At 38.5% G+C, this 26,430-nt stretch overlaps 3 protein-coding genes across 18 annotated transcripts in view; all 3 read left to right on the top strand.

Annotated features, from left to right (window-relative positions):
• Nucleotides 1-418: 418 nt before the first annotated feature.
• On the top strand, nucleotides 419-5,753 carry abhd14a (abhydrolase domain containing 14A). 7 transcript variants are annotated; one of them, XM_040158491.1, is made up of 6 exons: nucleotides 917-1,249; nucleotides 1,767-2,047; nucleotides 2,313-2,428; nucleotides 3,159-3,394; nucleotides 4,808-5,017; nucleotides 5,265-5,753. In XM_040158491.1, the coding sequence occupies exons 1-5, from the start codon at nucleotides 953-955 to the stop codon at nucleotides 4,988-4,990; spliced, it is 1,113 nt and encodes a 370-aa protein (XP_040014425.1). In that variant the 5' UTR covers nucleotides 917-952; the 3' UTR covers nucleotides 4,991-5,017; nucleotides 5,265-5,753. The 7 variants fall into 7 exon arrangements, with proteins under 7 accessions (XP_040014427.1, XP_040014431.1, XP_040014428.1 ...); XM_040158493.1 differs by lacking the exon at nucleotides 917-1,249 and adding an exon at nucleotides 419-524 and having other exon boundaries at nucleotides 4,808-5,753; XM_040158497.1 differs by lacking the exon at nucleotides 917-1,249 and adding an exon at nucleotides 444-520 and having other exon boundaries at nucleotides 4,808-5,753.
• Nucleotides 5,754-6,769: 1,016 nt separating this feature from the next.
• Nucleotides 6,770-18,552, top strand: LOC120783183 (aminoacylase-1-like). Of its 3 annotated transcripts, none has more exons than XM_040115975.1 (15): nucleotides 6,770-6,827; nucleotides 7,321-7,468; nucleotides 8,439-8,503; nucleotides 8,872-8,976; nucleotides 9,070-9,164; nucleotides 9,363-9,439; nucleotides 10,628-10,717; nucleotides 12,051-12,107; nucleotides 12,231-12,304; nucleotides 12,418-12,467; nucleotides 16,296-16,440; nucleotides 16,713-16,781; nucleotides 16,874-16,953; nucleotides 17,739-17,799; nucleotides 17,937-18,552. In XM_040115975.1, the coding sequence occupies exons 2-15, from the start codon at nucleotides 7,342-7,344 to the stop codon at nucleotides 18,099-18,101; spliced, it is 1,260 nt and encodes a 419-aa protein (XP_039971909.1). In that variant the 5' UTR covers nucleotides 6,770-6,827; nucleotides 7,321-7,341; the 3' UTR covers nucleotides 18,102-18,552. The 3 variants fall into 3 exon arrangements, with proteins under 3 accessions (XP_039971909.1, XP_039971910.1, XP_039971907.1); XM_040115976.1 differs by lacking the exon at nucleotides 6,770-6,827 and adding an exon at nucleotides 6,843-7,084; XM_040115973.1 differs by lacking the exon at nucleotides 6,770-6,827 and adding an exon at nucleotides 6,843-7,196.
• Nucleotides 18,553-24,927: 6,375 nt separating this feature from the next.
• Nucleotides 24,928-26,430, top strand: part of LOC120807540 (voltage-dependent calcium channel subunit alpha-2/delta-2-like) — a 38,807-nt gene continuing 37,304 nt past the window's right edge. For all 8 annotated transcript variants that reach the window (XR_005709843.1, XR_005709841.1, XR_005709839.1 and 5 more), the window contains exon 1: nucleotides 24,928-25,256. Coding sequence is in view for 2 of the 8 variants with exons in the window: in XM_040159716.1 (XP_040015650.1) it covers nucleotides 25,141-25,256 (116 nt within the window). In the remaining 6 variants the exon portion in view is untranslated. The remainder of the gene's footprint in view (nucleotides 25,257-26,430) is intronic.

Below are 26,430 nucleotides of genomic sequence, written 5' to 3'. Positions count from 1 at the left end.
GGATTGAATTTGTATGTGAGACAGTGTCTCCGGGGTTTTAATGTCATCGCTGTTGTGAAGTCTGAGGTTTCCGGGTACACTGATAGATGCTAAAGTGGAATTAAATAGACTGAAAGTTGGTTTTCGGTTCAAGCATTTTGTTCTGTGGATGTGGTACTTTTCCAAAATAGAAAGCTTGTTGGCATTATATAAAATTTGCACATCCTTCCCTACACCAGACAGCACAAAATATATCTTTAAAATAAACAGATCAAAAGTTGATCGAGCTGCATCGCAAGTTTTACCACGTTTTTACAAAAAGCACACCGAGTATGCAAAGTCCAGTTTATACCGAGACAAGGAAAACACCGGATAGCATTCGCATCACTTTAAAAGAAAAGTTTTATCTTCTTTGTTGACATGTATTTTCTTACAGCTTCAGGAGGAAATGACGCATGGTGCTTAAACCGTGGTTATGTGCTCGTCGTAATTCGCTCCGACGGGGAACATGCTGTTTAGACCGTGCTAGGCTGAATACAGAGTAGGTTCGTATTCAACAGATTTTTCCTTTGCATTTTCCGACTTTCTCGTGTCACAGTGGATATCTAGTCTTTACTTTCGGTTGACCGGCAGTCCTGCCATTCAAGGGACACCGAATGTACAGGTAGTTTTTTTGTTTTTTTTTGTTTTGTTTTGTTTTGTTTTTTTTAAACCAGAAAATAAAATTTATGGTTAGCGTTAGGCATAAATTGCTCTGTCTCAGTTTGGAAAGCTAGCTACCATCGGCGTCGACCCTTCCAGCAACATTTCCCGTCACTGGCAACCAGCGATGCAGACGACATGACGATAAAGCAAACAGCCTCGTCCTCCTGTCAGTGATCGTGCTTAGCTATCTCCTTTGTGTCGGTATGTTTTCCCTCTGGTGCTTCATCCCTAACGCATCACGTCTGCCACAGCGTCCCATTGTGCAGGGATGCAGCCGGTGCAAGAGCGGAACGTCGAGCTAGTGTCAGGTCTCATGCATGTTTGGACCAAATTGCATCCATCAGCTTGCTGTTCTTGTGCGCCGCAATATTACAGATTTTTCATCCTGCCGGGTGAACTTTCCCCTAACTGGTTGTATTTCTTGGATCCATTCAGCTTCCCAGCACAGCCACCTCAAGTCCTAAACTGTCTAAACGTGGCTAACGTGATCATCCGTCTGACGTTATCGTGCACTTTCTCAAGCATTGTGAGCAGGAATCGTTGCAGCTGTTGGGATTTAGACGGGGTGAGGCACTCCAGTATCCCGTGTACCAAGGGCCAAACTGTCTAGTGGAGCCTTCACCTGCAGATATTTCTTTCCAAGCTGTCCACCCAACTAGCCACCTGCCTGCCCAGCAGGACAAGCCAGGTCTTGTTTTTGTAGTCTTGGCCATCATTCTTATGTGTTATGACAAAATGTTACCCATCAAATCCATCGCTGACATGTGGAGACGTGGCAACATCAGTTTTTACACAAAGCTTGTCTTCCTGTTCCTTGTATCTCAGCAAGTGTGAGTTGGTGAGTTTGCCGATATGGAATGATGGTTAACGCCAAGAAAGAAAGAGACTGGTTTTAAAAACTGAAATGTTCCTCGACAAAAGCCAATCTTGTAGAGACAGTTTCATAAGCTGAACCATATTGGTCTTACTGGATGGGGATGTCAGCTTTTACATACACTCACTGTCAAACAAATAGAGATACGGTATGAATAGAATCTCTATGATAGGATCTCAGACTATGCACTGTCTACCCCTTTTCCTAGGTCGTTCTTCTCGACGAAATGAATTTCTTGCGCAATCGTCTTGTTGTTCTGGGCCTGGTGTTGCTGGCCACGTTACTGCTGTACCTGCTGCTGCCCTCCATTCGCCAGGGCAGCATGGAGCCGTCTCTTGAGGCTCAAAGAATGGGGCTGATGGCCACCCCTCCTCCTCCGCTTCCGACCATCAACGTGTCCGTTCGCACCGGACAGCTGCCCGGGGACCCGCCACTGTTCTTCAGAGAGGCTCTACCTGTTGATGGGGCTGGACGACAGATACTGCCAAGGTGAGCTGACAAAAGCAGAGACCTGCTTAGAACATTGTGGGTGTTAATGTGCTTTTACCTCTTAACTATTAAACCAATTGCCTAAGACAGTGAACACAGCAGAAGGGATAATCTCTTAACGTTTTGACATAAGTGTAATAAATACGGGCAGTGCTGATTACTTACAGCTCTAACATGCCATGTTTGCCTGGTTTGTGCTTGTTACAAAATCTTGAGAAATGTACTGCTAAGAAGTCATGAGAAAACCAAATTATTCTTTGTGCAGACTGCAAGTGGTCCTTCTGCACGGCCAGGCCTTCACATCCAAAACCTGGGAAGAGCTCGGGACAATGGCCCTGCTGGCAACTAATGGATATCAGGCCTTAGCGATGGACCTGCCAGGTAGAACTGAAGTCTTATTGCACGTAATCAACTCTAATCTTAGTGACTGCAATCATATGATTATAAAACTGGGTTGTTAATTTCTTATTAATCTGTATTAATATGAATATGTTTGATACACAAGGGTGTTGAATAAATTAGATAACATTAATTTTATAGAAGAGGATTAGTCTAAAGTTAATCAAAGTTCAAACAAATAGAAACTCTGATGTTGTACAAAGGAAATGGCACAATTTCTGTATTCAAACACATTCAGAAAAAGAAATAATCATATACCTGAAAATTAATTAGTCTAAAAGTAAAAGATGAGTTTATTAGCATTCACACGTTGCAGGTATCTTTTAGTTTTTAAACCGGTGTCTGATGTTTCATCAGCTGATGGTGCACTCTTGTGATTGAAAACAAAAAAAATGTATACTAGTAAAAATCTGAATGCAGTATTTTTTTTGTTTTTTTTTGTTTTTTTGAGAGATGATGACTGTCTAAACTGAATCGTGACATTTCGTTTAGTTGTTGCACAACTCAGAGATTCAGGTCGACATAATCAGCACGATTAGTATATAGTATATAATCCCACTGCATACACACACAGGTGTGAATGGTTGTTGTGTGTGATATCTTAGAACCTGAGCAAACACATTTTGTAATCATAGTTACTTAAAAATAACCATCTCTCTTTTTTTTTTTTAATTTATTTTTTTGTCTTGACAAATTCTTCCTCTTCATGGAGGGTATGGAAAATCCCCGGACTCAGAGGCTCTGAAGACTGACCAGAATCGAGTGGACCTCCTTTCAAGGTTCATGGAGTCTTTGGGTGTCAGGGCAGCTGTGCTTTTGAGCCCCTCCATGAGTGGACATTACTCCATCCCCTTCTTCATGAAGAACAGCGCTCAGCTACATGGCTTCATTCCCATAGCACCAGTCGGTACCCGAAGTTACACTCCACAGCAGTACCAAAGTATTCAGGTGAGGGAAGTATAGATTATGGTGGTGTGACAGCGGTAATTAATATACGAAAAAGAAACAACAAATATAAGGAAACGGTCCCAATAGCTGTGGGTTATGTGAGTAAAAAAAAATTCACTGGTTTTCTCTTGACTTCAGGGCTCAGTTTTCATTTTTGGGTGAACTGTGGCTTTAATGGTAAATCCATACCACTGAGGCATGACCAGATTTACCCACTAGGGGGCCCTAGGACATAAATGATCTGTGAGGCCTCGTTGAACCACTGGATTTACTAATCTTCTAATTTGTGTATTTAACATGTAGCATTCAAATACCCATAAAGTGCAATCAAATCAAAATCAGATCTTGTTTGTGGTAAATCAAATTACCACAAAGCATTTGACACATAGTGATCATCTTTGGGGTGCTGAGGCAGTCGTCCATTTTGTCCATCAGTATAACACTGCTGCAGTGAGGCACAATCAGCGCATGTGTTTATGGCTTTTAAGTGTTGCTGAAACAGTAGGGCTGCAACTAACGATTATTTTCATTATCAATTAATCAGCCATTTATTTTCTTGATTAATTAAGGTCCAAAAAATACATTAAAAATGTGTTAAAATTTTCCCTTAAAGTCAAAGGCAACATTTTGAATTTGCTTGTTTTGTCAAACTACCAGTCTAAAGCGCAAAGATCTTTTGAGTTTACTATCACATATGACAGCCAGAAAGCAGCAAATCCTCACAAATGAGAAGCTGAATTAAGGAAATGTTTAGCATTTTTGCTAGAACAAGTTACTTCAATTATTAATTGATCATCACCATAGTTGCTGATTAATTTTCTGTCCGTTGACTAATCGATTAAGCATTTAATTGTTTCAGTTCTAAATCATTTAAGTTAATAAGGGATAAATCGTTTACTCGTTTATCAAGTTAAAATACCAAACCTTTGCTGTTATAACTTAATAAATATCAATTATTGCTGCAGAGTGCTGGTCGGACAGAGTAAGCACCCTATAATACATTACTTTGGCCTGTTGTAACTGATGATGGTACTGTGTCATTTTTGTATTACTCGATATTTCATAGCCTACATGATTGACAAACCAAAAAAACATTAATAGATTAACTGAAAGCGGAAAGAAACATTAGTTGCTGCTCTATTTGAAACACTTTTGTTTTGTAATTTTGTTGCATCATCATGTTGCCCATTGGACATTTTGCCATAGATCTGTGTCTGATGTCAGTATTAGTGGGCTTTTATGCAATACACATACAAGAGCCAACAACAATTTAGCCAATTTCAAAACTCGTGAAAAGGGTGCGTATCTTTACAAAGTTGTATGGTGATATAGGTTAATACATGTGTGAAAACTTTTTTTTTTACGCTGGATAGTCTCCCTCTTTGACTTCCTCCTGCGTGCTTCTCACTCCAGACTCCCACTCTCATTGTCTTTGGAGCCCTGGACACAAATCTGGGTGCCCAGTCCCACAAGAACCTCATACAACTTCCACATCACTTCGTGCTCAAGTTAGAAGGAGCTCGCCACGCCTGCTACATGGACAAACCCAGAGAATTTCACCAGGGACTGATCGACTTCCTCAGCAAACTGAATTGAGATGCGTAGCAGAGGAAGACGAGAAAGGTAGAAAAATGGAATCAAAGGAAAGACGAGGAAATACTAGTCCTCTAATCAGGGGGTTAGTGTGGTGACAGTTTTGCTTTAAAGTACTAAGATCAGCATCATTCACATATTATCACATGAAGATCATTGGCATGGGAGTAGGTTTTATTACTTGGAAAATGGCATGTAAAATTGTGTAGTGACTGTTAACAATACAATATTTCAGTTGTTACCATTATAAAAGGTTGTTTTGTTTTGTTTTTTTCAGTTTTCCATAGTGTCACCCAAAAACACGAGACTAGTTCAGCTCATCTTGTTTTAAAAATGGAATCAGAGTTGTATAGTGGTAAGTTTTGTTTCATGTGTTTCATGTCTCTTTTTGCATGTAAAAACATGGAATGTGTTTGCTTCACAGTTACCATTTTTGTAGGTGACATGTAGGTTACTGTAAATATGCCTGTGTTAAAATAGCTTTTGTTTGCTTTACATTTGACAGATTTGTATATTAAGATCTGGTAACCATTCCAGCTTCCAGGCAAACCCATGATGTTCTCAACAAAAGCAAACAGAACTGATACAGTGTAATAAAAAAAATGTGTGAAAGAATATGAAATGATTTTTAAAAAGAGGTCACATTTATTTGTATAATGACGATAAAGTTTAATGTAATATATTTGCAAAAAGTTTGGACAATCATGCAAAAAACAAGCCTAAATAAGATATGTGCGTAGCTTAAAATAAAAACCGAAATTATGTGTTTTGTATGTTTCGGTTGATAAAATGCCATGTTTGAATGTATTTTGTAATTTTCTGTTTGGAACGTTATCATAGTGCCGGCTCATACCTTTTTTTTTTTTTTTCTGAAAATTGTTCAGTATGAGAGTTACTGACACTCACACACCATTTGCTTTTTTTTTTTTTTTGCTTGCAAATCTTGGAAATTTTGGAAATTAGCTAAAAAAAAATTTCATACAAAAACTACTAGTAGTAGTTAAAATGAGCTACACCTTGAGAGATACGTTAAAATGCTGCTTACATGTTAGTGTATGAATAATTTTATTAAATTATAAATAATATTAAACCATATATTAACATTAACAACCAATCTGCAGTAGTGCTTAGACTAATGCAGGACCTTTACTTTTAATGGGGTGCTTTTTACATTTTGCTATTGCTACATTTACTTCAGTAAAGGATCTGAACATTCCCTCCACCACTGGTACAGTGGTTGTTAAATAACTATAAGATTAAGTAGGAGATCAAGTGCAAAAGTACAGCTGTTGCACTACTGATATTGGCTGTTGTACAGAATAAGTTGCACTTCACGTTTTTCTCACAGCAGTTTTGACTCTTGTGTTTAGTGCAGAGAAACAGAGGAAGGGTTACGGGATGTGCCTACAGTGTCCATATCAGTGGTTGTGTATAATTTCTAATGAGTCCAAGAATTACACTATGGAGGCCGTTAATATTGCACATAAACATTGATTGGTGGCTGACTATTGAAAATGAGCAATTAACATTTGACAGTTTTAGAGATGAATGCTTTTTGGCACCATGACATAGCACGTGATGAAATTAAATCTTTTCATTTTCACTGGTGACCGTTCTTGTAGCTTGCTTGGTCGGGCTACGCACATGTAAAGATCCCAAGCTCATGCACATTTTTTGCTGAAATAATATATTTTTACATTAATGGATCAGCACTCTTTGAGACCTTTCTTGTGCAGGAAAAAAAAAAAAAATCATTCCAGCGACAGGACTTTTATTCTGAAGGGCAGGAACAGGCTCCATCAGCGGCAGTCAGCTGACACAGATACCTGACTGGCGCAGGGTGAGTACTGTGAGGTGTAACTCCAGCTTACAAAAAAAAAAAAAAAAGAAAAAGAAAGAGGAAACTCATCAAATTAAATCAGCGTCGTTCGTCGTCCTGTTAACGGCTGTTTACTAACACCATTCGTAGCTGCTCGCCGGCGGGTTGGACCAAGCCGTAGCTTGTACCACAGCTAAAGAGAGAATAATGCGATAAGTCACAGGCTAGCCGGCTATTTTAGCATAAAATTGTCCGTCCGGCAGAGGTGCTTTAAACAGGTGCGGGCAGCTGGTGTTAGTGTTACACAACGGTCTTTGAGACAACAAAGCTATAAAAGGGGCAATAATGTTAAATACAACGAATGTGCCAATTACAAGACACGGCGATCAGGTATCGCTCATATTATCCATGTTGCTTCTTATGCTTGACTGTATTATTTTTATTTTATTTTTTATTTTTACTGTATTATTTTTAATGGCTGTGTTGTTTAATGGCATTTTCCCTGCGTCCTCAGAGGAGAAAAATAAATCCCACCATGTTGCCTGACAAAGATGGTCCAGGTGTTGGAGGCGGACAGAGCTCTCCTGAGGGAGAGGACCCCTCTGTGAGTCTGTTCAGGGACTACCTGCGTCTCAAGACTGTGCACCCAGAGCCTGACTATGGTGAGACACATTTCTTACAATAAAGTGGGGTTCAAGAGACGCCCTTTGGAAATGTCACAGTTGTTTGTTTTTTTTTGTCATTTATCTGATCCAATTTTTTTGTGTGGGTTGTTGGAATATTCACCTTGATGAGTTTAGATTGCACGATGCAAAGTATTTTGCTGTTGCTGTTATTTTACTTCAAAAATTATAATTGTCAGATCATATAACTTTACACACATAAAATCAAATAATACTGTAGATAAGTTTAAAACTAATCCCGAAATCTGTGGAGGAGAAAAAATGCCCAGTATGGCATTTATTTGCCTGTATCAATTGTATCATTTTAGGTGTTAAGATTTACCGAAGTCCAATTCTTATCTGCAATCAGTTAGATATTAAGTGCTTCTGGTTATGTCTGAAGTCTGTGGTCTTCGCAAAGAAAGTGAAGCTGCTGAGCAAGGCTGTCACTTCAAACCTTGTTTTTGACCCTCACCTGTGGTCAGATGCTTTGGTTCCTGACCAAAGCAACTAGTCCTCAGATGGTGGCAGTTGCAGACCTCACTCTTAATGATATGGTACCTCAGAGGAAGCCGGCCTTGGCAATTTGTTAAGGTTTCCGTTTAGGAGGCCCCTTTTATTTGGAGATTAACCAGGCATGGCCAACTCGGGAGGCACTTTGTAGTAGACCCATGGGAATTCTGGAGGGACAACATCTCCCAGTTAGTGTGATTGGGGGAGTAACTGGGTAAACGGAAGTTTGGGCGCCCCTGCTGGCCTCCACGCACTGACCTGAATTAAGAGGCTGAGAAGTGGATAGAGACCGTTAGATTCCTTGATTTTCTGGCCTAGTTTGGTGATCTGACCAAAGTCCAACAGTACCACCACAACTAACAACGGCAGGAATTATGGCTGTCTAATATTTTGAGAAATTTTACTCCGTTATCAGTATTTAAAGAGACTGTTCTGCTATCTGTTTGTTCATTTATAGATGCTGCTCTTCGGTTCCTGGACAGAGTAGCGGAGGAGCTTGGGCTCCCCATGAAAAAGATTGAGGTGTGTGTCACCGATGGTAATTTATTACATGTAGCTTGTAACTTGTTTACATCCTTACCAACTCACCTAGGGCCTCCCAGTTCACATAATGGATTTTTTCTGGAAAAATTCAGGTTTTTCCTTTAATTTGTCACCCGTCTGTAGCTTCAGTGCTGAAAAACCCACTTGGATTATTTCAAATTCTTTTAATCTTTTTTTATGGGAAAGTGTTAATATTCATTGCAGATATCTAAAAAATGTAAAGATGTCAAATTACTCCATCATTTAATAATTTTATACTTTTCACTGCATGTAATATTACATTCAGTGGTATTATTTCATGAGTAGATATTTGTACTGTGTTGACTTCAAGGTTTTCTATCTTTTAGGTTTGTCCAGGCAGAGTTGTTTCGATCATGACATGGGAAGGGATGAACCCGAGCTTGAAATCCGTCTTACTGAATTCCCACACAGATGTCGTGCCTGTTTTCCAGGTATGGCATCTGGCTCTGTTGACAGCGTTAAAATCCTGTTATTACCTGTAATAGACATGAAAAAAATAGATTTGATATCAATCTCTTCTCCAGGAACATTGGAAATACGATGCTTTCAGTGCTTTCAAAGATGCAGAGGGCAACATTTATGCCCGTGGATCACAGGACATGAAATGTGTAACTATACAGTGGGTATAAACTGCCTTGATAACTTGCTTTATTGAACAGGATTTGTGCTCTTGTGTTGTTTTGATCTTCACTTTTAATTTTGCTCAATGAGAAACACCTGCCTTTAATACCCACTCATCCAACTTGTATATTGTCAGTTCAGATTCCGTCTCTTATTTCTGTCACAACTCTGCTGTACCTGCTGTTGTTCTCTGTAGGTACATCCAGGCTGTCAAAAGACTGAAGGCAGAGGGACGGAAACTGATGCGCACTGTCCACTTAATGTTTGTTCCTGGTAAGATGTTTGATTGCTTCCCTCCTCCATTCCTAATTTGTTCTGACAGCCTCTACACACTGTTGTTGCACCTGCACAGGTGTTTTCTCTTATTTTGCCTCGGCAAACCTCTTCTCAAACCCGCGTAGGCATGTAGAGACTGGGCTTGATTGACACCTTCCTCATTTTCCAGTTCGCTTTTTTACACTTGTTAAGATACAGTCACGTTACGAAACGGTGTGCTGTTACAGGTGATGAATAAATATTGGTCAGACGAATCGCAAACAGTGCGTGAGAGTGACGCTACACCATTAAAACGTATATTAAACGTGATGAAAAACGCTAAAAATAACAACATATCCTTTTCGTAACAAAGTGCGTCAGTGTTTCCCTGACGTTGAACAATGGTGAATTCTGACCTTTAAGTCTGCCAGAGCCAGATGGAGATCACGTTGAAACAGGACACGCGTGCTTGAATTCATTCGTCTGTCGTTCAGGCTTAAATGGACGTGAAGGGGAGATAAAGCAAATATTCGTTAGGGTTGGATAATTTAGATCTTTATCAGAGGATGCGCTGTTTGTGTGCCCCTTGTTAGTTATGTAGTGGCATGGGTGGGCAAACCAGCTTAAAGTGTGGTGAAAGCAACCTGTGAGGCAGCAGGTATGACACTGATTCTCTTTCAGCTGATAGTCAAACAGCGGCAGGCAGTGCACATGGAACATGAACTTTCCTATTAATCTCTTTACAACTTGCAAGTGTTGGTAAGGACCGTACAGAACCTTTTTTCCGTTTAGATTAAGCCAATACAAGCCATGTTAAATGTCTTCGTTAGTCTGTGTTGTTTTAAAATGCTGTTGGTACACATGGTATTTTGTTTCTTTTCTGCACAAAGCCATTGATTCAAGTTTGCACAGCCAGCATGTGCCGTTTTTTCCTGTCGAACTGAAATGGCCTGGAAACAACACCCCAGCACAAACCAGCACTGCCAGTTGAGTTTTGAATGTTAACCATTGTTACATGGACTTTGGTGATTTTACATTATTGCCAGCATCCCTCCGCGGTGCAGCTCCGCAGCTTTTAATTAGAACGTAATCTGTTCTTCAAAACTACGCGTTTGTTTAGCAGAAGTTAAACTTGCTTGCTAGAAATTTGGCAAATAAAAATTTTACTTTGACAAATAAAATATGCATATTTTTTTTCCTTTTTAGATGAAGAAGTTGGAGGTCACAAGGGAATGGAAACATTTGTGAAGCATCCAGAGTTCCAAAAATTAAACATTGGCTTTGCCCTCGATGAAGGTAAATAAATAACTGTTTGTAACATTTTTTAAAAGTTACTTAATAAAAACCGAACACTGACGGTCACTCAGTCACTTATTAATTTGAAACTGGGATAAGTTATTAAGTGTAAACCATGCCAACAGAAAATCCTCTTACTGAATCCTAAATCTCATCTTGACACTTCAAACAGTCAGAAGGATAATTGCTTCTCTAAATCATTGTGCCAGGAACAGGATTTAACCACAGCAAAAACACTTGTGTTTTATGCTACATAACCAGTTACAGTAAGTCCACGATGAAACTAAGCTAACTGACTACTAATAAACTTTTCAAAAAACCGATTTAAATGATCCCTTTTTTGGTTTTGGTAAGTTACACTGGTACATTGCACTTCAGGATTCAGAGAAGGAAACATCACTTCACTCATGTTGTGGCATCTTTGCCTCCTTTTTATTTTCATATCAAGACAATCTGTCGGGCATAATCATTTTCTTCTTGGTTATTAATACAGACTAATGATTTGACTTCAACTCTATATGATGATAATTTTTCACATTTGCTTTTATGATGATAAATATAATAACGACCCCTTTTTAAAAGTATTTTATTTGGGAATTTTAAGCCTTTATTACAGATAGTGGATAGACGACAGGAAATAAGGGTAAGAGAGTTGCCACAGAGATCTTTAGCTGAACTGGAATCACAGACGGTGCTTTTCACGGTCAGCATCTTAACCCAATGGCGTCCCATTGATGCTCTTTAACACAGCAGTGTTTATATTGGCTTTGTTGTATTGCATCACTTGTGATGTTTGTCCTAATTAATCTCACTATTACCAGTTAAAGTTTCTGAACTTTTGGAGTTCACTGTGGATGATTGGATGATTAAAAGTTTTGGTTGAATTTCATTGAGACAATTTATTGAAATTTGCCATAGAAGTGAATTTAGTGCTGTAAGAAATCCATAATGTCAGTAACTTGATCGATTTTGTTCACCATGCCTCGGCTAATGTTTGCTGTGTCCACAGCGAACCTGCCAGCAATATTGGTGTTTGATACAGAGCCTGTACTTGATTTAATCTGTGCACACAGTCAGAGAGAGTATGTGGTCACTGGGGTTAAAGTCTGAAGACCAAATATTCAAATGTTATATTACTCACTGTGCCAAATAACCCGTATTGATTTTTAAGACAAAGGCAAATGTGTGCTGATTTTCAATCTGCGGTTGTGTATGTTAAGGAGCACTGATCTGGTTTTTTCATACATCTCGAACTTCTCTCCTTTACCCCACAGTTTGTCCTTTTTAATGATGATCTTTAAATGTGTTTTATTTGTCTGCATGTGTTCTGTAGGCCTGGCTAACCCTGGTGAGGCGTTCACTGTGTTTTATGGAGAGCGGAACCCCTGGTGTGAGTATAAAATACACACAATGCAGGATATCCAAACATCTGATCAGATTCAGGGACTGTCAGATTTCATCTTAGTTCTGCTTTAAACTGTGAAGGATGATTTAAATCAGTCGTCCTTTTCAGGGATCACAGTCCACTGCCCAGGTAGTCCAGGCCATGGGTCTAGGTTTGTGGAGAACACAGCTGCTGAGAAGCTGGTAAGCGTCAGTGTCATCTTACCAGTTAATAAAACTGCTTCAGTCATAAAAACCTGTTGTTACAAAGTATTTGGATTACTGTGTCAATGACCACACTGTCTTTTCCTTTGTAGCGCCAAGTCATAAATTCATTCCTGGGCTTCAGAGAGAAGGAGAAACATAGGTGAGTATAAATACATGCCACATATAATATTATGTATTGTAATATAGACAATATTATATATTGTATGTGGTATGGTAGATTTCCTCACCAGTATGTTGCTTTGGACTTAGTTTGGGGTGATATGTTGTAAAGACAACGTATCTATGACACTACACTTGATGATCTGCTTTTTGCATTCGCTTCTTTACAAATAGACAAGCTTTAACATTTGATTCCCTATATGAACTCCCAGTATGAAAGTACCCCTTCTATGCTTTTATTCATACGGTGGATATGAATAATATGCTGAAAGCAGCTCACAAGGGCTGTACATTATGAATTTTGACTTTTCTTACAGAGCAAGAGATGATGTCAGGGGGTTGTGAGTCTGTTTATGGCTCTTTCCTCCAAGACTAATGCTACTAACATGCTTTCATTAACCGATTTTACAGTAAAAATGCCACATTCGTGTTCAAAGCTGAAGAACATAAGCAGCCCTGATTTATGGACAGCAGTAACTTGCCGCTGTGCTAAGCACTAAGAAAGAAGTGACACTCATGAAACAGTTGTTATCATGCAGGTTGTGTGTTAAACAAAGTCTCACAAATACCTGAAAAACTAAGCTTGTTGTTTTGAAAAATCTCGTAAGATCTGGGATTTCAACTACTTAGTCTCTTACAGTACAGGGACATGGTGTTTATCCTAATACTATAATTGGAGAGCCTTTTTTTGTGTCCGTGTCTTTTTCTGTGGGTCTCTCCGTGTTACTGCTCCATCTCGATAGCAGCTAGGGGGCATGAAATTTTGAATGAACCTAATTCTTAATGAGGCCTTTCAAAAAAAAACCAAGTTTGTCCGGTTCGGTTGTTCCAGGTTCCGGTTCAGTCCTTCTGTTCTTTTTTCCCTTGCACATATACTGTGTGATTTACAGTAATACTGTGAAGAAGTGAGTCGTTCTGTGCATTGATTCCTATAAAATTCACTTAGGCGTGAGCCTAACGGTTATAGTTATAAACAAAGGTCCATCTCAGACGTCGCACGGCCATTGATGCGAACACTTCTCTCGAAAGTTAATTAAGTCTGTTCGGTTGTTCTGTTCTATTTTCCTTGCTCATATACTGTGGGATATATGGTAATACTTTCAAGAAAGTAGTCTTCTCTCATTTTAACTCAAACCTCACTCCTGAACAAGTAAGTAATTGATACAAGTATGTGTGGAAATTAATGTATGGCAGTATTATAAATTAGTTGTAATATTTTTACTATCTACCCATCGATTATCTATTATCTATCTATCTGTGTTGTAATGTATGCAAACAATGGGATAGGAAGCTATACCGATTCATACATATTTTTCATGTTTTTCTTAGTTTTGGACATGTGTACCAAAGGAAATTCACATTAGTATTAACATTACAAACAATAACATTTTAGTAGTTCAGAAGCCATGAGTCTAAATTTTCCTAAACAGACCCTACCTACCTAAAAAATGTATATAGAGCAACCAACCAAACCCTGAAAAATGTTCAAGGTATTTAAGAAGATTTAGACGAAAAAAACAAAATTATTTCAAAACTTGTTGACATATTTAACTCTGGGGAAGAATACTAAATCCCTTCTATTTTAATTTAATTTAATTTATTTATTTTCCATAAAAACTGTAATTTTTAAGATATTTGATTTGAAAAAACCAAAGTCTGCCTTGAAAAGACGTGCATAATATATGTGTAATCAAAGAATTTAAACTCCTCTTAAATTTTCTTCATGCCACTGAACCCCCCAGGACTCCCAGATCTATTGTCAAGGACATGTCCCTAGTGTCCTCATTGGTGGCAAGTGCAAGTTAGTTAACAAAACTATCCAGCTAATTAAGTTATTTATATACTGTATAAGAGGAAAATCCAAGAAGAACCGGAAGAGACAAGTCTGTTGACAACTTTAAAACTGGGCTTTAAGGTAGAACCCACTGAAAACCAATATCGTAAATACGACTTCACCTCTTTTCCAATTTCCTGTCTGTCTTCACTTTCCCTATTACACCATAAAAAATTAAATTTACTCAACTAAATTACACGAAGGGTGGTTGAGGTGCATACCACATGGCCGTAAATACTCTGAGCAGCGAGTTCCTGTTAAAGTCTCTGGTTCGACTCCCGGCAACCCAAATGGCAAAAATATTCCCAAATTTAGATTAAATTGAGTTAAATTAATTAAATTATATTTACTCAACTAAATTAAATTAAATTTACTTCAATCAAATTCAATTTAAATAAGTAATTAATTAATTAATTTAACATTAAAAAAATTTAATTTACTAAAACTGAGTGACATTTTTAAATTAAATTATACATAAAAATTTAATTTCATTGAATTTACTCAATTAAAATACATTGATTTTAAATAAATTAAATTATGTTTACTAAATTGAATTACATTAGATGTAAACAATTAAATTAAATTGAGCTAAATTCATTAAATTTATTCAACTAAATTTAAACTGAGTGAAATTCGTTAAAATGATTTTGGGTGATCTGATTGCCAAGAGGTAGGGGTGAATACGAAATGGGAGTAAACACCCTGAGCAAGTCCCGGGTGCGATTCCCAGCTGCTTGGACTACTTTGAATTAATTCATTAATTAATTGAAATTGATTAAGCTAAATTAAAATTACGCAGTTAAATTTATTTAAATCGTTGAACTCAATTGAAGTTATATTTATTAAATTAAATTAATAAAATTAAATTATAAGCAATCAATCGAATTAAATTGAGTAAAGTTGATTAAATTAAATGTAATTAAATGCACTTCCTTTCTGTCTCCACTGTCCAAATCAAATCAAATCAAATCAAATCAAATCAAATCAAATCAAATCAAATCAAATCAAACCAAAAAAAAAAATTAATTTACTCAACTTAACTAAATTAAATTAAATTGATTTAAATTAATTAAACTAAATTTTACTAGCTCCATTAAGTAAATACTCATTACATTTATTACTTTAAATTCACTAAATTAAATTAAAGTAAACCTAAACTCACTAATAATGGGTCTGTTATTTCTCTTGGCTAAAGAATAAAATGGCAAACGCAAAAGAACACTACAATTGTTTTTCTAAATGTTAAACATATTTTAGCACATCTGGTGTACAAAGTCTGTACAAAACTTCCAGGATACCCTGTCCAGAATAATAATTGGTCAAATTAATTTGTTTAAAGTTATCTTCTCCATTTCAGTTTGGAAATGTCCATTTTAGTCTAAGAACTACTCCCTTAATGTCAAAGGAAATTCGTATTCATTGTGTCAAAACATAATTCCAAAAACTGTATTTCAACAATATAGAAACATTTTTGGAATGTGTATCTTGGTCAATGATGTATAATATGTTTAGGATTTTCGGGTAAAACTGACTTCATAAATAGGATGATTTAAAATGTAACTATGGAAATAGATAGATAATTTACAGAGTCTTTTCAATAAACTTCCACAGAAATTAGAATCTCAACACAGCTCACTAAATTCTAACTGAAATAACAGTTTTAGTACTTTGCCTCTATATTCCCTATATTTAGTGCTAAATTACATTATTATCTGCAGGAAACTTGCAAGGAAATTATTGGGAAATTATTAATGTGTAAAGAAATTGTAAGAAATTCTCCCCCTGGGTATTTAAAAGAAATGTCAGATGGCTAATCAGCCATTATGTGTTGTGTGTGTTCACATAGACATGAATTAATAGTGAAATTAACTTTCAGTGTTGGTCTTGCAAAAATATAATTCTGCTTTAGCTGTGCAGTGTAACTGCATGGTAATTGCAGTAATTTCATTCTTACCTTGTGTGTGTGAATTTCAGGCTAAATACCAGCGAGTGTTTCACACTCGGTGACGTCACCACAGTGAATATGACCATGGTCAAAGGAGGCGTGGCCTACAACGTCATTCCAGCTGAAATGGACGTCAGCTTTGACCTAAGAATACCACCCACTGTAAATCTACAGGTGTGTAAGTGTGGATGTCTGTACGTGAATTTGTGTCTGCAGATTGACCTTTTGTTACAGTATACTCATACAGTACACACACACACACACACACACACACACACACACACACACATATATACAAAAATTGGTAACTTGATTTAATGTTGTGTTGGAGCAATGTATAGTCATGCAGACATCTGATTTACAGGTAAATGTGTCATCATTAAATGGTCACTCTACAGTTCAATGGTAACTCTACATTAACTTCTAAATTATTATAATCCTGCCAGGAGTTTGAAAGAGAGATCAAACAGTGGTGTAAGGAAGCAGGAGAAGATGTCACTTATGAGTTTGCTCAGGTTGGTGCACTTAAACTTAGCACACTGTTTTATAACTGCTATTGGTTTGTTCCTGTTGTCAAATAGACTAAATTAGCTGCCATTCTTTGCAGAAACATATGAACCAAAATGTTACATCGACAGAGGAGAATGATCCTTGGTGGAGCGCCTTCAGTGCAGCCTGCAAGACAATGTGAGTACACTGTGCTCACTAAAACATAAGCCGCTTGTTGCTTTCACCTTTTCTTTTTCATGTTAGAGTGCAGATCCAGAGGCAAATGCAAAACTGTACAGATACTGTATAAAGAATTTACAAATATCATTTTCTATTAATGCAATCCACTAAAAAAGGAATTAAAAGCTGGAGTATATTGTGACAACTTTAACCTCAATCTTGGCCCTGTTTCCATCTACCATTGTATCTAATTCCACACAGGAGAAATTCATTGGATCAGTTTAGCTTTGCTGAGTAATTTTACTCTCTGACCAACAGAAACTAAATCTGTTTACAGTAGATGAGCAATAAACTGCTCAAGATTTCTCAAGAATATAATTTGTCCACTGTATTAGTGGATCATTAAATATTTTATAATACGTTTGTACCCTACTTTTGCTTACACAACCCTTTTACTATATTCACTCCATGAGTCTTCACACCTTAGCTGCAAATGTTCACACAGCTCCCACAATCCACTTCTCTTGTTCAGAAAGAACTGTTTTGTCTACTCTGGCTACAATTACTTATCTCAGCATCTGAGAAAAAGCAGATTTTTCCTTTTTCATCCACTATTTTTTCTGCTATAAATTTATAGGACTCTCTGGTCACATCTGACATAGGTTGTAGCAGTTCAAGGATATTTTTTGGAAGTGTTTATTCAGATAGCTGCAGCTGACAAAACCATAAAGTTACTAGAGTTCTGTATTGATTCTGTCCTTGTATTGTGTAAGCCAAGTCTCATGTCAGTATCTCCACTTTAGGAACATGACTCTGGAAAAAGAGATATTTCCAGCTGCCACAGATAGCCGTTTTATCCGAGCGGTGAGTATAAGTACCGGATGAGTTCACAGCAGGAGCAATAAGAAAGCATCTCAATTAGTGTTCATTTACTTGCCTTTCATTCATCTGTTTATCATGACATTTGATATTGTTGGACTATTTATGTTTGATGAATCTAGGTGGGTATCCCTGCTATTGGCTTTTCCCCAATGAACCGGACACCAATCCTGCTGCACGATCACAACGAGTATCTTAATGAGCAGGTCTTCCTGAAAGGCATCAGCATGTACGAGAGGCTCATCCCAGCTCTTGCCAGCGTTCCTGCCTTTCCTGAAGAGGCTTAGACAAGCCCTCATTTTTAATCCTCTGTAAAACATATGATCTGAATATTTAACTTGAAAGTTTTGCAGAGATTACCAAAGAATAATAATATCATTAAGCCAAACTGAGCACTTAGCCTTTGTTACAGTTGGTTCTTTTTTTTTTTTTTTAAGATTCTCAGGATATAGGCGCAGTAAGCTTGGCATTACACAGTATTGCAGCAGTTTTTTAACATCATAATATGTCAACATAGTTGATTGGGTGTGCCTATGTGTTTGCAGTCTTAAAGAAATATCACCTGTTCTGTAAAGCATATTTTCCATTAGAAAGCATCAGCTGACTAAAATGTGAAGATGACTTTGATTGATAAACTCTGACATGAAATGTCAATTGCCACTTTTTAAATTTACCTTAATTTTAAAATTATGATTTTAGAGATAGAATTTTATTTAATAAACTAGAATTGAATAACTATATTTGTTCATTACTTTCATGGTCATATTCTCTTTTACATGAGTTAGTGATGTTTATGATGCCACACTGACGTCCAATCAAAAAGACCTATGACTGAGAGGCAGGATCAGAGCTGTGGAGGAACGTTTTCTTACTGCCAACGGCAAAGGCATTTAACCTCCGACCAACCGTCTGCTTCAAGGACAGGCGATAACTTTTATCATAACTACATAATTAAAATTTTCCAATTATCAGTTAAAACATTTAACCCATCAGTGCAGCCTTCAATTAATCACAAAGTGCACCTCATTTGGTTACCATTTGGGACAGAGTCCAGCCTCCACACCACAGTGAGTTTCATTACAGTGTACTGAATGCACTCTGTCTCAGGTGTTATCAATGAGCTAGATGGCATTAAAGCTAGTATTACATAAAGTGCCCTGAAGGACACAAAGAGGCTAAATACTATATAAAACACATTTTTGGCAGCATGGCTTTAGGGATGTCAGTGTCAGTCAGTCAGTCAGTCAGTCCACCACATTGGTCGTGACTGAAATATCTCAACAGCAATGGGATTGCTATCACATTTTGTACAGGCGTATATGTTCCCCAGAGGATGAATCCTATTGACTTTGATGATCCTCTGACTTTTTCTCTAGCGCTACCATGAGGCTGATACTTGCGCTTTTAAGTAAAATGTCATTGTCAACTATTGAAAGGCCTACCATCATATTCGGTGCAGACATTTACCTTGAATTGTAATAACTTTGGTAATCCTCTGACCTTTCATCTATCATCAGGCCAACATTTTAGTTTGCCTAATACTTTGATTTATGACCAAATCCCATCAAAACTAATGATATCCGCCTCAGCTGTACATTGTAATAGTGTTTATGAGCAAATGTTCGCATGCTAAGACAATAAAATAATGTGGTGATTTTGGAAAACCGTATCGCTCTGCTAAACATGAGCATGTTAGCATTTTCAGTGTGAGCTGATGACATTGGCATATATTTAACTCGAAGCACCTCTTTGCCTAAGAGCAGTTTCACAGAGCTGGTAACATGGCTCTGTCTTGTTGCCATATCTATATAAAGTGTTGTTAAGTTTATTCAAGAGAACTTAACTTAAATTATGAAAATAAAATAGAAAATATTCATAAACAAGTATGTTGTGAAATGGAGGTGCAATAAGGGAAACAAGAAAATTCTTTTGATTTATAATGATGTTTACATGCGGTAAAGGTCGGTCTCGTCTACAGTTCAACTCCCTTTGGATTTTTCGTCCAATTAATGGTGCATGGCTCTCCAAGGGGGACTGGCAGGAAGACTGAGCAGTCAGTAATTAGTCTTCTCTCTCCCCAGGACATGACAGCAGTATTAACACATAGGGCCGTCAGGGAGACGACTAAAAGCTGAACCCACATCCTTCCTCCTGGAAGGGGCAGGAATTGGTGCAGTCACCCTGTTGGGTCAGCTGTCAGCATCTTAATGCCTGGCTGCGGAAACACATGGGTGCTGTTAACAGTTTATCATGGAAATTTTCCTGTTCCACTGTTTCACGAGAGCTTTTCATGAATTCGACACAGCTTAACCATTTCCGCTGTTGCATTGCAGCCAGGTCTTACTGTATTGAAGCCAAAGTCAGTCATTTATATACATATTATCTTCTGGGATGTAAAAATCCCTGGACAGTTGCTCTCTCTTACTCTCTCCCATGGTCAGAGGTCAGGATCAGATTCAATGACAGCGACTCTTAGGCGGGTGGAGGTGGGGATTCAGGTCTCAATTGAGGACGCCTGAGCGGGGGGTTTATCCCCGTGGGGACATTGAAACCGAATCCGGAAGTATCCCTACCTCACTCTGCCGTGGTCTTACCGGGATTATTATTATAATACACAAACAAATAAACAAGGACATATTGCAATTCGGGGACTGAATTATGTCTTTCAGGCTTGTGAGCTATGAAATGAAAAAGATCACCTTTTTATTTATATATATATATATATATATATATATATATATATATATATATATATATATATATATATATATATATATATATATATATATATATATATATATATATATATATATATATATATATATATATATAATATACACGTGTGTGTGTGTGTGTGTGTGTGTGTGTGGTGTGTGTGTGGACGAAAAACAATCTACAAATCCACAAAATCACTTGCCATATCACTGTCACTGAAGTAGCTTTGTTGTACATCATCCCAGTGCAGAGTCTCAGTTCTCTGGTTTTCCTGCGTCTGGGGAGAGCTGTTAATATTCATAGATGCTGCAGTGTATGAAGGAACATACAGCACATAGTGTAAATCTTGCAGGTGAACGGCATCTCTCTTTGTACTGTGCTCCACAGTTGCACTGCTGGTGGTAATTACAACCTAACCCTCTTGTAATGGCCACATGATTCTCCTCTAAGTGGGAATTAATTTTAGTCTATCCAAGCTCGTAGTTCAGTGATCACTATACCATGGTCAATACTTTTTGTTCTCCTCTTACACCGTTTGTCTTGATGGTATTTCACGTAGCGTAGGAAATTTATCATGAGTATCTACAAATAATGTGAAAAACCAAAGCAGTAAAAGCACAATGTTTGTGATAAACCCACAGTCTACACAGTCCCTGTAGGTTAAAGAGGGTTTTGGGGCTGGAGGTTTCTTATATTTTAATATCTGAAACACTATTGATCCCCATTTGTAAATACTTTTATCTTTAGGAATCCCATCTGGGAAAATGTCTGTTGTTATACAGGATATGACTTGTCAGGATGCACGATTGCAAAGCTGTTTGTAAGTTTCCATCCTTGAACTATTTAAAAATAAAATAAAATAAATTAATAAATAAATAAAGTGATTTCTATACTTAAATGGGTTGTGAAGGAAACAAAACATATTTATATTTTTCCTTTACCTTCAGTCAAATGATAAAATAAATTTAAGTCTCATGTCTACACACTTGCTTCTCACTTGGTTTTTACTTTTCAGCTCCTTGGTTTTCATATATTTTCTGTTGTACTACACATTTTATGATTTATAATTTACTCATCATTTCTAAACCCTTTATGCTTATATAGAGCATGTCTAAAATGCGTAACTAATACAGTATGTTTTATGTTTTTGTGAGATCTTGCATTTGCACAGTTCCTGCACAGCAGAGAGATCATTGTGTATGTCCATTAGAGCCACTGTGTAGTACATAATATTATGGTATCAACCTATAGATTTCAGGGATATTATGATAATGTGATATAAATATGTATCTGAATGTTGTCCGCCTCCTATATCACTCCTGCAGTTGCTCTAATCTGTGTCCACGGTTGATGTTTGATGTACTCAGACTGCACATGAAAAAGATACTGAACATAACCAACAAGGAAAATAAGAAATAGTGTGCTGGCGAAATGGGAAATAGATAACAGACTTTTTTTTTTTTAAACAGGTGTGACAAATAACATTCACGATGCCTCTGTTCCATGTAGATGTGAAGCCAACCTGCACAACACCAGCACAGAGGCACTGTCACACGTAACAGGATGCAGCCATTATTAATCTTAATAGTTACACCTTTGTTTAACAAGTCAAAATGTCTGCTGTGAGAAAGGCCTATTGATTAAAGAGAAAAAAACACTAACAGGTAAATGAGAGAGTAAAATAAAGTCATTTCTAAGTGATAGAAAGTAACAGAAGAAATGTACTGTTATTTATTCATTTGATATGTTTATGTCATTCATCGGTCCTTTTTTAAAATCAGGACTATCTGTTTAGGGCTAAAAAAAAATTTCTTTAGGCAGTTTTGGTATAGATAAAACCAACTTGACTATGTATTTTTCTATTTTAAATCCTATATATAACCCAATCTATTAATATTAATATTAATGTAATAATGCAGAAAGGCAGTTATGTGCACATCCCGTCATATATTTAGATACAGTACAAGGTGACAGATTCAGTAAAGGAAAAAGTAGAGAGTATCCACACGCTCCCAAAACCATACTGGACTTCAAAGCAATGTATATGCACTTATGTATTCACTTATACTTTTCACCTTAAATAGCATATGTTGTCATTTTTCACACGTGGGTCTCTACAGTTTAGTGCTTTATGCGTTCACCTCTGGTGAGTGCATGGTGGGATTGCTCCTGGGGGAAAATTTGCTGTTGGGCCCCTGTTAACACCCCACCAAGCACATAGCGTGTGTACCTGTCGCCTCCAATTTTGACTTGTCATTGCTTTCCGGCAATGACAAGTCAAAATGTTTGCCACGAAATTGGCCCATACAGTGTCACTAATCCACTAATTCTATACAGTATATACTGTTCTAGCAGTTACTATACAAAAATCTATATACTTTAATGTTTAAACTAACAGGAGACTATACAATTTGTGTCTGACATCAGGTGTCAACCTAGACTGCAACACTTGGAATCTCTGTTTTCCTTTTTGGCACTGTCTCACCACCACTCAAGTTATTTTAAGTTTTCCCAGTTACTTACTTTTGTGCACCGTGTTTTGGGACAATGGTTTCCATCAACAGCTAACTCAAAAATTTAATGTATTTAGAGTGCATGCTGTCTTCTTCGAGTATACTTGACCAGTGTGAACACATTACATACTCATTAATTAATATAATGAATGTGCAGTACAGATTTGTGTGACAATCGCACTTTAGTGGTGCAAATCAAAATTAATCAAATGAACAAAAGCAACCAAAAACTCCTGCAACAAAAGATCCACACTGACACTTCTCTGCACAGATGTTATACAAAATACTGCAGCCCCCTATACAAAGCATTTCAGGAAATCATCACAGAAAGCCTGAGATTCGTGTTATGTTTTCTTAAAGCAGAGCGATCCTGCTGTGAAACTGAAACAGGTTTGCTAATTTACCGTATTTTAATGAAGTGTTACTGCAGCACCAGAATGCTGTGCAACTGTAGTATGAAGAAAAAATGAACAAAAATAAATATTGGACTGGATTTGTTTGACAAATATTCAAAAGTAAAGATTATGATCAGAATCAGTGGGCACAAAAAAAGTGCTCAGGAAGTCCTTATTGTTATTTGACTTCTTGGACTTTCCCTTAAGAAATATTAACGGTCACTTCAAACAAGGTCTGTGTCCAAGCGGCCTGTTGGTCCCTTCGGCCCCTCTGGTCAAAGCTTTTTGTAAAGTAGGTGAGAAGCTGAAAAAGGTAGGTTTAATCTTCAACAATACATGGTATTTTATAAGCTTATGGTATGATTTTTTAAAAGTCAATCATAACTAACGAGTAGCCATTTTAATTAAATGTCTATGACCAGGTGACTTGTTGTAAACATGGGACTTCTGGGGCCCCTGGCTGGGGGTTGGGGCCCGGTTAGTGATGCCGCATTTGGGGAGTGAAGCAGTAGTTAAACAGTTTCTTAATTTAGTTGCATTCAAGGACTCGTTAGTGTTTTCCCCGTTGCATCCTGCTGGCCCACAGTTCCCCACACAGGCGAGCTCGCGGTCGCTCTTAATATAATAAATAAAAACTAAAATTATACCGATGACAAATCCCACGTGGCTCTGCGGAGATAAATAAAGCCCAGCTAGATACTTGCACTGCTCCTCTGTTGCCTGGTGAGCGGGAACGCGCTTGGATGCGCGGGCCTCCGGTGAGGGAGAGAGAGGGAGAGAGAGGAAGAGAAAGAGAGAGGGAGGGAGAGGAAGAGAGAGAGAGAGGCGGAGAGGGAGAGGAAGAGAGAGGGAGAGAGAGAGAGAGAGAGAGGGAGAGAGAGAGAGAGGAAGAGAAGGAGAGAGAGGGAGAGAGAGAGGGAGAGAAAGAGAGAGAGAGGGAGACAGAGGAAGAGGGAGAGAGGGGGAGAGGGAGAGGAAGAGAGAGGGAGAGAGAGAGGGAGGGGAAGAGAGAAGGAGAGGAAGAGAGGGACAGAGGGAGAGAGAGAGGGGGAGAGGAAGAGAGATAGAGGGAGACAGAGGAAGAGAGAGAGGAAGATAGAGAGAGGGGGGGAGTTAGAGAGAGACAGAGGGAGAGAGGGAGGGAGGGGAAGAGAGAAGGAGAGGAAGAGAGGGACAGAGGGAGAGAGAGAGGGGGAGAGGAAGAGAGATAGAGGGAGACAGAGGAAGAGAGAGAGGAAGATAGAGAGAGGGGGGGGAGTTAGAGAGAGACAGAGGGAGAGAGAGAGGAAGAGAGAGAGAGGAAGAGAAAGAAAGAGGGAGAGAGAGAGAGAGAGAGAGGGAGAGAGGAAGAGAGAGTTAGAAAGAGACAGAGGGAGAGAGAGGGAGAGAGAGAGATAGCGAGAGGGAGAGGAAGAGATAGAGCGACAGAGCGCGCGCTGTTGTGGACGCGCCGGCCTGTGAGATTTCGGCGGCGGCGGCGGCGGCGGCGGCTGTGTATGTGGGAGCAGGAGGAGAGACGCTGCAGTGTCTTGGCAGCTGCATTAGTGCATCTCCCACCGTCCGCGATGCCTCCGCGGCCGATGCCCGCCTCATCCGCGTCCGCTCGACGACAGAAACCGACATGAGCTCGTCGGGAAACTGAGCCGGAGGTTCACGCTACAGCTCCGCACCGAAACCCCGTCACGGGAATTTATTAATGGAAAATGGCGATAGGCAAAAGGTCTTGCGGCATCGTCTGCTTGGTATCTGTCCAGATTATCTTGATTTTCAGCGCGTCGTGGCCTGGAGCGGCGGCTCTCACGTTCCCCCAGCAATACACGTAAGTGACAGTCGCCCCGGTTGAAAACATAGCGGGGCTCTGACGGGAGACAACTTTGGGCTCGTCCACTCAGCCCTGGTGTCAAGAGATACTTCAGTCACCCTGTTTTGTTTTCTGTTGTTATGTAATTTGCCAGCGTCGGCGGTTACATCAGTGTAAACGCTGGGTATTTACGGGCTCGGTGCTCTGTAAGGTGTAGTCCACACTGTGACTGGGCAGGCGTGAGAAAGGTGTTCAGGTCATTTACGGCGATACGCGAGAAATCACATTTTGTTGCCCGGGTCTAGCACAAGACCTCATTAACGTCTATTTATCAAGTTTGCCTTAATATCAGATCAAATGAGTAGGCTTTGGACACCAATTCATCCTCGCCAACACTATAGGATGAGTTCTAGCCTTCATTTTAATCCCCTCAACAGTAAAAGCTGTGGAGCTACTATGTGTTTGTATGATTTAACATTAGACTCATTAACCCTGATGATTTTTCCTTACTCTGAGTAAATGAGTGTCAGTGAAGTTGTACATGAGGTTGCTCTTAATCAGTTCTAGTAGTCAGAGACTCATTGTACGTGGCAGGCACCATTAGTCTGTGCAGTTGTTGTAAAACTGAAAAGGGCTTTTTTTTTTTCTTTTTCTTTTCAGTGTTCCTCCTGCTGTTCTTGCGCACCGCTACTAGATTTTTTTCATGCGGGATTTGAAGTAAAGAGCAAAACATTTTTTTTTCCTACTATCCTCTTGACTCAACCAGCAATACTGTAGGTACTAGTAGTACTGCATGCTCAGTAGTAGGTCTACTACATTGCATAGAGTAAGAAAGGTGTGGGGTTTATTTACGGTGAATTCCTGCATTAGAATGAACATTTCCTCTTTTTTTTTTAAAATCCATTTTGTGCTTAGCTCTTCATTATTAACCTTTTAACCCCCACACTGTTGAGTACAGCTGGCACTTAACTTGAGACTAGAGTTATCTGAGCCCACCTCCAGGCTCTGCAATCAGGCCGCTCTGGCAGGAGGAACAGGCCAGATGGTCCGCTCATCTTCGGGGCACACGGTGAGGGGTTTCTGGCCAATCACAACTGGAGAAACGAGATGTATTTACCAATTAGGAAAGAGGTCTATAAATCTGGGAGGTGTGTGTATGTGTATGTGTGCATTTTATGATGAATTGGGTTAT

Source organism: Xiphias gladius, chromosome 21 (assembly GCF_016859285.1).
Source record: "Xiphias gladius isolate SHS-SW01 ecotype Sanya breed wild chromosome 21, ASM1685928v1, whole genome shotgun sequence".
In the NCBI taxonomy this organism is placed as follows: domain Eukaryota; kingdom Metazoa; phylum Chordata; class Actinopteri; order Istiophoriformes; family Xiphiidae; genus Xiphias; species Xiphias gladius.
This window is presented reverse-complemented; position numbering and strand designations above follow the sequence as displayed.